Source organism: Scleropages formosus, chromosome 17 (genome assembly GCF_900964775.1).
Source record: "Scleropages formosus chromosome 17, fSclFor1.1, whole genome shotgun sequence".
NCBI lineage: Eukaryota > Metazoa > Chordata > Actinopteri > Osteoglossiformes > Osteoglossidae > Scleropages > Scleropages formosus.
The window spans coordinates 6,566,292-6,578,206 of NC_041822.1; the positions used below are offsets into that span (position 1 = coordinate 6,566,292).

The 11,915-nt window shown below is 42.3% G+C and overlaps 1 protein-coding gene across 1 annotated transcript; it reads left to right on the forward strand.

Annotated features, from left to right (window-relative positions):
- The first annotated feature begins 535 nt into the window (after window positions 1–535).
- Window positions 536–6,594, forward strand: ggt6 (gamma-glutamyltransferase 6). The gene is made up of 4 exons (XM_018758960.2): window positions 536–810; window positions 2,209–2,504; window positions 2,947–3,060; window positions 3,934–6,594. The coding sequence occupies exons 1-4, from the start codon at window positions 692–694 to the stop codon at window positions 5,199–5,201; spliced, it is 1,797 nt and encodes a 598-aa protein (XP_018614476.2). The 5' UTR covers window positions 536–691; the 3' UTR covers window positions 5,202–6,594.
- Window positions 6,595–11,915: the final 5,321 nt, after the last annotated feature.

The following is an 11,915-nucleotide window of genomic DNA, read 5'->3' on the forward strand; positions in this document are numbered from 1 at the left end:
TTTATTTTTTTACAATGCCATATAAACTGAACTTCATGCTTAATATTGGGCTTTCACTGCATATTCTTTCCGAAACATTATTAGGAAATGAAAATCTACTTGGCATGTTGATATTTTCATTTATTCACTGTAATGATTCCTTTCCATTTTAAGAAGTAAATATGTGTGAAGGAGTAGAGCGTACATGAGCTGAGCTGCACCCTAGTGTGGAATACGGAAGCAGTCAGTCTGTGTTTGTCTCTGTCTGTCTGCCTCTATTTCTCTCTCTGTGTTTTGCTGCCTGTCCCGACCTGCCTGTACCTGTCTCTACCTGTCTGTACCTGTACCTGTCCACAACTGTCCCTACCTGCCTGTACCTGTCTATACCTGTCTCTACCTGTCCACAGCTGTCCCTACCTGCCTGTACCTGTCTCTATCTGTCCACAACTGTCTCTACCTGTCCCTACCTGTCCCAACCTGCCTGTACCTGTCCGTGAGCCCGAAGTCTATTTGCATGCGTTGCCCCCGCCCCCGCCCCATCACGTGGTACAAACAGGAAGTGACTGCGCTCCCTCGTGTAAAACCGCAGTGTTATGTTCTGCTTTGTTTCGTTTCGCTTCCGTAAGTGACTCGATATTTAGTGGCTGCAGGCAGGGTTATTACTTGTGGTTTTACTTCTTTAAAAAAAAAAAAAAAAAAAAAAAAAAAAAAAATGATACCGAGTGGCTCAGTTCGATACGAAAAGCTGCCAAATACGGAGGAAACCGGCGACGAAGACGCCGGCGGAAGCGGAGAAGAAGAGGAGGATCAAGTTACCGTCTTTTTGTACTCGTAAGTATAGTAAAAACGTAGTAATGAACACAGTGAGTAGTAGAGTATTCACACTGGAACCCGAACGGGCTCCTTTATTATAAGTGACGCTGCGTTTGGAGCCGCAGACAGACAAGAGAAACACACAGGTTGTGCTTTGGACCCAAGTCTGGTGTCGCAACGGACCGTATGTATCATCATGTATGTGTGTGTGTGTGTATATGTGCGCGCGCAGACAAAATGAGGTGAGTTAAGATAATGAGTTGAAGGAACACCGTACAGGTGACCGGGCTGAGCCATAACTGCACTTTTTTGTGACACTTCCACACAATAAAAGTCTCTATGGCCACAAGGGCTGCGCTGGGAACACAAGTTTCCCCACAGAAAACACACACAGACGCACATTTGCTGGTACTTTAGACTAAAGTTTAGTTTAGTACTAGTCTAGTGGTGCGGCACTGGATGCCCCGGATGCCCTGGATGCCCCGGATGGCCTGTCAGCGAGCCGCACCGCACGTACTGAATACACACACAACATGACGACGCAGGAACGGCTGCGGTTTGCAGTTGAAATGGATATAACGTCACGTGTGTATGGGGTAAAAGTGTCACTGTGTGTGTGGGAGTAACACTTCGGAACTGCTTTAGTAATTCAGCGTTCCTCGTACATCTAGTAGTAGTAACTAGTACTTTTCCAAAGTCTTCAATATTAGCTCAACTCATGGCGTGAAAGTGCCGAAAGTTCATTTTTGCGTAAAGAGAAATGGTGCTGATTTACACCAGGAACCTCAGTGCTAGATAAGCAAACATTTCACACATGCACAATTTTTGTTTTTTATTCGAAAAAAATATCTTGCAGGAGAATCATTCCCTGGTGGGTAGTTACTTCAAATATATTGCCCTGACGTTGTACGTTTTTGTCTGTAAAGTGTAATGAAGCAAAGTTTTTGGGGACTGAGCGCTTTTTCCCCGGTTGTTAAGTAAGTGATGTAGGAAACTCTTTTCCTTAAGTTTGGATGGAGATAAAAAAAAAAAAATGTACAGGAAGCTAAATTAGAAATGTGAAAATATATCCAGGACCGTCTGATTTAGTGGAAATATCACGATAAAGGAATGTTCTTTCAATGTCACATCACACATGCACTGATGGATGCGCAGAAGATAGCCAGGACAGTACATGGTAATGCATGTTGAGATCAGAGAAATACAGGTGATATGCAGAGTCCAGTAAAATTTTATTTAACTAGATGGCACTAGGATTTTCTTTTTTTTTTTTAAAGAAAATCCAAAGCCGGTTCTTTGAAAAAGGTGCTTTTTAGTCCGTTCTCTCTGTGCTTTAAAATTACTTTGAAGTTATATTTATACAGCTGTTTCGGTGCTGAAGCAGAGTCACTTTTTTTTTTTTTTTTCCTCCCAAAGGCCCTCTGGCTCGTTCCACAAGCGCAACCCGAGGAGGGAACTGTGGCTTCGCGTCGCCGTGGCGGCAGTGCTTCTAGCTGTATCCCTGGGCTTTGTCGTCTGTGAGTGGTACGGGTGCCTGTCGGCGGACGCGAGCCTGGAGGGGGGTCTCCAGAACCATCACCATGATGGACATGCACTTGATAGTCAGAGCCACAAAGAAACAGAGGACCGCGATCACCAGGGCAAATCAGGGCATCGCTCACACGAGCACCCCAGCTCACAGTATCATCACGGAGTTGTCATCACAGACTCGAGTAAGACTGAACTTAAAGTGTTTTCTGTAGCTACTTAAATGTCCATTTACTATCTTATTTTTTTTTTTTTTTTTTTAATAATAATTTGCATTCAGTTTCATGTACTGCTTTCTTGAGCCACAACCCTGGTGTTATGATTTTAATTTTTTCATACACACACACACACACACACACACACACACACACACACACATTTTCTGAACTGCTTGTCCCATACGGGGTCGGGGAACCGGAGCCAAACCCGGCAACACAGGGCGTAAGGCCGGAGGGGGAGGGGACACACCCAGGACGGGACGCCGGCCCGTCGCAAGGCACCCCAAGTGGGACTCGAACCCCAGACCCACCGGAGAGCAGGACCCGGTCCAACCCACTACGCCACCGCGCCCCCTTTTTTTCATACATTTACATTTTATTATGTTAACTCGGTATGTTTTTCGTTCAGCTGTCTGCTCTGAGGCGGGCAGGGAAGTTCTTGAAGATGGAGGAAATGTAGTCGATGCCGGGATGGCTGCTTTGCTCTGTTTAGGAGTTGTGCATCCACATGCTGCTGGTGTAGGTAAGAACATTTGCAAGTTTTTGCCCCTGCACTTTCTTTTAAATTGTCTCTCCTTTTAGATGCATTTCTAGTGAAATGATTAGCCGGAAACACTGAGCGTATTAATTTCACAAATTACCAAAATTTTAATTACATAAGAATTTCTGCATGTAGGTCACTTGGATTATGTCAATACTACGTACAGGAGTGTCTGGGTTAGACAGGAAGAAATGACCTAAAATGTTAAGGACGGTAATCACTTTAATTACCCGTGGTCAACATTTACTTCAGTTTGCAAATATCTGCTCCGTTTTGCCTTGGAGTATATCATTATTAGAGTAGAAATGCTAACGAGAAATATTTGAAAGGTGTGCTTTTTAAGTGTTTTATTTAAAGAATACAGTCTCTCTCAGTGCTACTTCAGTATTAGTGTGTGAATCCATTATGGACAATTGTTTCTCTTAGCTAATGGGAGAACGTGTCCGGCTCAAATGTATTTCTGTCATAAAGTTTAAGAAAAATACAAAATCAATTTAGATATTTTTACAAATTTCTAATGCATTATGCAAATATGCTCAACCGTGATTTGTAAAGAGATTAAACAGCTAAATGCACACTGTCTTAATATGTATAACCAATTAGTTCTGTAAAGAGGCCAGTACAGGGTCACTAAGTGCTACTAAATTAGAGTGCCTAGTGGAAAATTATTGATCACTGTCATGAATATTAATATTTCTGTGCAATAATAAAATGCAGGGTTGTTAGAACATAACATTTATAACAAGCAGAAATGCAGGTTTATCTAATGACTTTAAAACTGCGTGCACACGGTGTTATGGGCCATACTGAAATAAGCACATGCTTCGGCATCTATTTATTTGTTCTTCTCGGAAGGTGGAGTCTTTTCAGGAATCCTTTACAACCGTACAACTGGAATTTCAAGAGGAATACGCACGACTTGTACGGGATCCCCCTTAATTACGTACGGTGTTCCAGCTACTCTGCAAGGAATTAGACGGTTACATTCGCTATATGGCAGATCGAACTGGGAGAAGCTGTTTGTGAAAGCCATCAAACTGGCCAAGGAAGGATTCCATATAGACGATACTCTTGCACTGGCATTAAAATCCAATGAATTAAGAATATGCCAGTCAGCGCTGCGTGACCTTTTTTGTGACAGAAATGGGAGCGTTAAGGCCCCCGGCTCTATCGTCACCAATCGGAAGTTATCTGAGCTTTTGCAGAGCGCCGGTGCAAATGACTCTCTTTTGCCAGAAAGTCTCGGCATGAAATTGGCCGTAGACCTACCCTCGGCTGCACAGCAAGCTTTTGTCAAGAACATTCAGCGGTGTGGTGTAGAAATCAGGGAGCCCTTTACAATCGAAGAAGAAGGCTATTCTGTTTTCACTGCTTCTTCGGAGCTTTTTAGTTCTATTATTTCAGAGACAGTGAAGAGGCACAGTGCACAGAATGCATCATTTTGGGGCGATGCAAGTGACTACACCAATGTCTCCATCTACGTCAGTCTCTTCAACACAGCCAAGCTTGTATATAACAACTTCTTGGGCAACCAAAGCCTGGGAGGTCTGCCGGTATCAAATATGGTGAGTAGTCATATTGGGGTGCTGGACAACAGCGGCAATATTTTAATAGTATCTACCTCACTCAACAGTTCATTCGGAGCAGCTCAGGTCTTGCCTTCCACCGGAGTTCTTCTGAGTGACTTTGTTTTGGATCCTGCTGCTGATCTGGCTCAGTGGAGTTGTGCTTCAATAGTGAAACTCAGGCAAACTGATAAAGAGGATGACGATGACAGTGAAGATGCGCTCGGTGTTGGGGTGACCGGTGGTTTTTCCGCTCCTTTTATTGCTGCTCAAATTATCATCAACAGGCTCATTTTAGGAAAGTCCATTTCAGAGGCAGTGATTAGTCCCCTTCTTCACGTGGAAATGGTGAGCCCAGAGTCATTGTCAGCTTGCATTTCTGTGGTGTCAAACACGTCTGACACTTACAAGCTTCTGATGGAGGGAGAAGGCCAGATGCACACGCAGGCTGCGGATGAGTGTGCGGACAAAACTGTGGCTTTCATCATGCAGAAACACGCAGGCCACGTGGGAGCCTACGGGGTGCCTGCAGCCAAAGCTTGCACTGATGGGTTCTGAGGATGGACTCCAGAGGAGGAAACACAAATGTGGCAGGTGCTGCAGCTGTGCTCCAATGAAAGGGGTCCTGAGAAGAGAGTGGGCGACTTCCCCTACACCTGCTTCCCAGTACACTGGATTGGATTGTCCCTGTCATTGTACCACCCAGCCCATGCTCATGGGACAAGACACAAGCACTAAGCACAGTGGAGATGGTCAGTGGTGGCTGCTGCTATAGTTTGTCATGTGTTTGTTGTTCTTCTGCTTCACTGTTGGAATTTTTAGCTTGATTTGGCCATTATATTTAATGTTCGTACACATTTTACATTTATTTTATGATTTTATGTGTGTTATTTTTCTTTTTTCTTCTTGCTCGTCTGCAAAGTTCTCCATCAGTTTTTGAGAAACCTTTACATTCTGTGGCTTCTATCAGTTTCACCTAACAGCAGTTGGCAGCTATGTGTTTTGTAGAGACTAAATAATTCTCAATTTCTTATGCCTTATTAAAGTACAGTTTGGATAATGTGGTACAGTACAGTGTTCCGAAACTGCACCCTCTACTGGTGCGCTCACTGGTTGGCCATTGCTGGAAGTAAGGATGAATTTTCTGTGGAACACATTGTATGCAATCCATGTGCCATGGATTCCTTTTATTTCTATTGCCTTGGACCAGAACTGCTTTCAGTAATGTGCATTGTGATGTTCTCCAATGTTCTTACTCTTGAATGCAGACTTTCAAGCCAAAGGGTAAAACCTAACTCTTTCTCATTACCCCTTTGTTTGCATTTACTTCATACCTAGTATAATTCAAATGAAAAATAAATTAAAACATTTTAACATAAGAACAAAGACAAAAATGTTACTGAAAATTGTGAACAAAGTTGAAGATAGCTTTACTGGGAGGCTTAATGTTTACAAAATAATGCATTTACAAAGTCAGATGCAGTGCCTCGTTTGCACTGGCATACCTGCTTTTCCAGTGCTAGGTGTAAATGGGAGCTTTATATTGTTTTGCTTTGATCACGAGTCCCATGGCAAACAAAAAAGCTTATCAGGTCTAAGTGTCCAGTGTCTTTAAGTTGTCCAGGCTTGTTCAACACATTGAAGTTCAGGCCCTGCTGCTGGGACTGGGAGTTTGTCATAATGTGTTGCCATGTAGAAAACTTGTTCCATATTTCTAAAAAGGGAGCAATGCTCTAGGTTTGTCCAGTCTGTGTTGTCATTTCGTAAGCTGTATGTCTGATATTTACCTTAATGATATACCAATTTAAATGATAATTATGTGTGACTTTATTTGCTGTGTCACTTTAAAGGAAATCATGGTTTCATAGTATTTCATAAGAAAGACATAAATGAGTGGCACGGTGGCACAGCGAGTAGCGCTGCTGTCTCACAGTGCCTGAGTGGTGTGAGAGGTTGTAGGTTCGATCCCTGCTCAGTCTGTGTGGAGTTTGCATGTTTTCCCTGTGTCTGCCTGGGTTTCCTCCAGGTGCTCTGGTTCCCTCCTACAGTCCAAAGACATGTTGTCCAGGTTCACCCATAGTGTGTGAGTGACAGACAGACAGAGAGAGTGTGTTCCACTGATGTATGGATGAGTGACCCAGTGTAAGTAGTGTATCTAGCAGTGTAAGTCACCCTGGTGAATAAGGTGTGTGGGCTGGTAACACTACATAGAGTTCGTTGGAAGTCGCTTTGGAGAAAAGTGTCAAATAACAGTGACCATCCTATGAAATTTAGAATGTACAGATGATGGTAGAATATGGTTACTTAATTGATTATAGACAAATAATGACTCCATGCAGAAAGTGAAACAAGTGACTGTAAAAGAAATTGTGATTTGCATAAAAGTATATTCATAATTCAGGAGAACTACACACATGCTGGCTGAAACCGCTTGTCCCGAGCGGGGTTGCGGTAAACCGGAGCATAACCTGGCAACACAGGATGTAGGGGACACACCTAGGACAGGATGCCAGGCCCTCGCGAGACATCCCAAGCGGGACTTGAACCCCAGACCCACCAGAAAGAGGGACCTAGCCAAACTCACTGCACCACCGCGCCCCCCGCAAGAGAACTATATTGGTGAAAATGCTAGTGAAAGCAGCGTGTTTTGTATGCTTCATTATCCACAGTGAGATTAGGTCTTATCTGTACCAGAAAGAGGACCCTCTCGCAGCTTAAACTGAGGTCTTGGGTTTCCATGTAAACCAGTACTGCATAAAGCTAGATTACATTTTTAACTGAAGTGTGTGTGTTGTGTCTGGAAATCTGTGAAATGTGTTTGCGGTTGCCTGTGTTACCCTTGAATAATGAAAGTTAAGCACTTTAAAGGGGTATTATTTGTTGTTCAACTGGTTGTCCTAATGTAACTTCAGAGTTACATCCATACATAAAAAACAAAGAACATTTCCCAAACCCCTCCTCTCCTCATTTGTCGTTGTCCTCTTTGTCATTCCTCATGATCCAATATTCTGGGAGGGTGTAAACAGTTCACCAGCCCACTTTTGTTGGAACAAATGTAGAGCGTGGTCGAAGATTGAACCCTCCCTTCCACAGAAAAGAAAGGAAAGGAAAGAAAAGGTATAGCAATTGAAAAGGGTAACAAAGGAATCGCAATAGAAAAGTTGTGGTTCAGTCCCGTGGTGCTGCTGTTATAGCCCCCAGAAAGGTAACCTGAATTCCTTTGACTGGAACGCTTAAGTTGGGCCTTCTTGCACAGACCGCCCGAAAGCGGTAACCGTTCCCTTTGTTCTCTCAGAAAATACCGGTGGAAGAACAACATTGTTGAAAAGCTTGGCACACCTTGTTTTCAAATCCTTCAGCAAGCAGGATTTTCTGCTTTTGCACAACACCTGCGTAAGGCTTCTGAGTGAACTTCTCACTGAGCGAAAGAAAACCTGCAAATGGAAATTAAAATAATCAGAAAGGTATGAGCTACAAGCACTTCGGGAAACAAACATTTACAGTGTGTGTGCAGTGCACTGCATACTAACTGAAGGAAGGTGTACGTAAATTAACAAAACAGCACATTGTGAAACAGGAGTATACTGTAATTGTTCCAAGGAATAAAAATGGGTGGTTTTGTAACTACGGATCCACTTGAAGATTTTTTTTGTGCCCCTGATTCAGGCTAATTAGCAAAGCCACTGAAAATTGAAACCTGAAGCACAGAGAAAAACCTGAAATGCCGTTGTGTACTTTTAGCCATCCTGTATCACTTTTAAAAATTGTTTAAAGGAATGACCACGGCTCAGGGTTTTATAATAGTTGCTAAAGATAGAAGTACGGAGAATACAATATGTGCCATCATGAACAACTCAACTCATAGCAGCAGCTGAAGTGGGTTTCTTGGTAAATGAGAGTATTGTTTCATCATTGTATTCTTACATGCCCATCTTTTGGGTTGCTAAAACATGAAAGCTCTACAAATGCTGAGCAGGAGTAGAACCTACACTCAAGCAAGCTGCTCAATAACTTGTGAAACACTGCCAAATGTAAATATATTAATTTTGAACAAAACAATTTGTAGGCACATTTGACTTTTGTTCTTTTTAAGGTCAGATTTCTATTAATTTTTATACTGTGAAGGATGAAGAGACAGTCCTCTTCAAACAGACAAGGTTGTGGTGGCCCTGAGCCTATCCTAGAAGCATAGGACATGAGGTAAGGTAGGCCCTGGATGGGACAGCAGCCAGTTGCACAGCAATCATGTACGTACACTCATTTCCTCACACATAAACTCACTAGGGGTAATTCAGGATCACCACTTCACTGGAAACATGTGTCCTTGGATTGTAGGAGGGATAAAAGGCAAAGTCCTCACAGACTGAGCTTCAAACCCACATGTGCAACGAGCCTAGGAGCTGTGTGGTATCAGTACTGCTATGCTGCTGTACAATATAGTGTACATAAGGTCCTGAATTGTGTGAAATTACTTTTCCTTTAATAGGACAGTTAAAGCACACCCTCTATACTTATCTCCATCTGAGAAATGACCTTTGAGAACTAGTCATGGTTATTCTCTTGAGTGCAGTCTGCTCTGTATGGGGAAACAAAAGCCACTTTATCAAGACAAAAAAATGAATGTCCACAAAACACAACAAATGCATGAATTATGTTTATTTCACAAACAACACCTCATTATTATTGGTGGAAGCATCTTCTGCAGAAATTACAGCTGCAAAGAAAGTTTGAGCTTTTGGGGACAGCTGACAATATAGCAGTTAGAGCAGCTGCCTTTGGACCCAAAGGTTGCAGGGGTTCAAACCTGGTCTCTGAAACTTCCTTCTTAATAAGACACTTCAGATTTTTCCATCATGTCCGAGCACTTGAGCTCCTACGTGACCTTCACCAAGAAAGGTAGGAGGAAACTGACTGACTGATTTAAGCTCTTGACTCTTAAATTATTGAATTTTTAATTTAGCTCCCTCTCAGTTGCTTAAAAATATCATAAAGATATTTCCTGTTGTAATATATCAATCAGTGAGTCCCTACCTAGTTTCCCATTTGTCAGACTATTAATAGTTCGGTAAAATGATTTGTCCTCTTCGGTAATTGTTAAATATTGGTTTTAATTACACCACCAAGACACCTTACAGGGACAGCAGTATTTATTCAGAAATCATTTACATATGGGCAAATAACGTTTTACTAGACTGTCAAGATGATTTTATGCAGCTCAGCTAACCAGTTTCCCATGGCACAGGTGTTGAATACTGCTACACCTAATAGCTAAAAATGGATGTCAAGGGTTAACCTAGATGGACCTGAGAAAATCCACTACAATTTAGAAGTTTGACAATTTTACAACAGACCAGTGCATTTGCTGAATTTTAATTTGCACTCTGGACATCCAGAGTGTCCACTAGCCATGAAAGTTGTAATAGACTATAGAACGTTTAATATACAGTACAGTACCTGACATTTGTCATATACCCAATGTAACTACTAAATGAATTATTATTAGAATACTTTATTCAGCTGGTGCCTTTGTCAGAGGTGAATAACCTTTAAATTAATTCTATGTTTTCTGAGAAGCCTGTATGGCTTTACATTGTAAATGAACAATGTCATGTTTATCTTTAGTACCCTAAATAGAAAAACTCAGAAACGTGTGCTTTGTTAATCATTGATCTTAAACACACAAAAGCTCACCATAACACTGACAAGAAGCCTCAAAAAGAGTAAAGTGTAAGAATGAGATCATCCACAAAACTGCAATGCCAGGAAACATTCTGTCTATGAATCTCTTTGAGCTGAGAAGTAATCTGAGAAATTTCCTTTTGAACAACAAACTTGACACAAAATAAGACACGGCCGCAATTTAGCTGCTCTCAGATTCCGCTAACAGAGTTTAACCTTTTAAAGGAAAAATCTCATCAAATCAACAATAACTCTTTTGTAAAAAGTTGTATGCAAGAGCATTTCTACTAATTTTTTTAAGTGTGTGCTTTATAAATATGTTTAGTGACTTATTAGTAACATTTATGTCTTAAAAGGTAATCTGCAGGCTCCCGGCGAGTGAAAACAACCTGACAATGAAAACGGCGAGATAAAGTAAAGGAACATGGTACACCGTGCACATGAACGAGCGGGAGCACGAAACACAAAATGAGCAGAGTAGCGAATCCTCCTTCGTAAGAAGACACAAAGAAGGAAGGAGAGTTGGAAGAATGACCACACACCGGAGAGCTGCGCAAATAGCTACTGACCTGGTTGACCAAACAACTCAATGAACGACGGCGTTACTTACAGTACCAGCTCTCTTGTGTTACCATAGTTTACCTACCTCAGTGTACGCCTACAATACCACTACCAAAGAATGACATTTCTTTGGACAGTATTTGCAATATCCTGCCTTAACTGCTTTACTGCCTCTTCTGCTCAATGAAATGTAAAGGAGAGCATTTACATTTACATTTATTTATTTAGCAGACGCTTTTTTCCAAAGCGACTTACAATGGATACTATGTAGCGTTACCAGCCCACACACCTTATTCACCGTGGTGACTTACACTGCTAGATACACTACTTACAGTGGGTCACTCATCCATATATTACAGACACTACTGGTCTGCAGCCGGAAGGTTCTGGGTTTGAAACCCCTCCTGCTGTACAGTACTACCCTTCAGCAAGGTGCTTACCCCGAACTGATACAGTAACAATATGCTGAGGAATAAATGGATACAAGTTGTAATTTAATAGTGAAAGGTGAATGAGAGAAAGAAGTCAGATAAATAAGGTCAATAAAAATTACAAAGCATGGGTACACACACACACACACACACACACACACACATTTTCCAAACCGCTTGTCCCAAGCGGGGTCGCGGGGAACCGGAGCCTACCCGGCAACACAGGGCGTAAGGCCGGAGGGGGAGGGGACACACCCAGGACGGGACGCCAGGCCGTCGCAAGGTACCCCAAGCGGGACTCGAACCCCAGACCCACCGGACAGCAGGACTGCAGTCCAACCCACTGCACCACCGCACCCCCAAAGCATGGGTAAACAAATTTAATTTCAAGCAATGAGTATTGGCAACTCAGTTCCACTCTCCAGGAAAGCATATTCTGATTTTTGTTTACATTTATTGCTTATGTGAGGCATTTCTCTAAATGTAATTTGCAATATTCACCGGTTTCTACAATAGTGTGTTTTTAACTGGAGCAATTCCGCTTGTATAGTTTTCAGCAGGAGAAAAGCCCAATCTGGCAACCTGCTGGCAACTGCAGGCA

What these genes read in the sequence shown, in the direction of transcription:
- ggt6 (XM_018758960.2), top strand. Translation starts at nt 692, where the DNA reads ATGATACCGAGTGGCTCAGTTCGATACGAAAAGCTGCCAAATACGGAG. An exon ending in GTTACCGTCTTTTTGTACTC is followed by an intron (nt 811 to 2,208) that starts GTAAGTATAGTA and finishes TTCCTCCCAAAG; the next exon opens with GCCCTCTGGCTCGTTCCACA. An exon ending in TCCACATGCTGCTGGTGTAG is followed by an intron (nt 3,061 to 3,933) that starts GTAAGAACATTT and finishes TCTTCTCGGAAG; the next exon opens with GTGGAGTCTTTTCAGGAATC.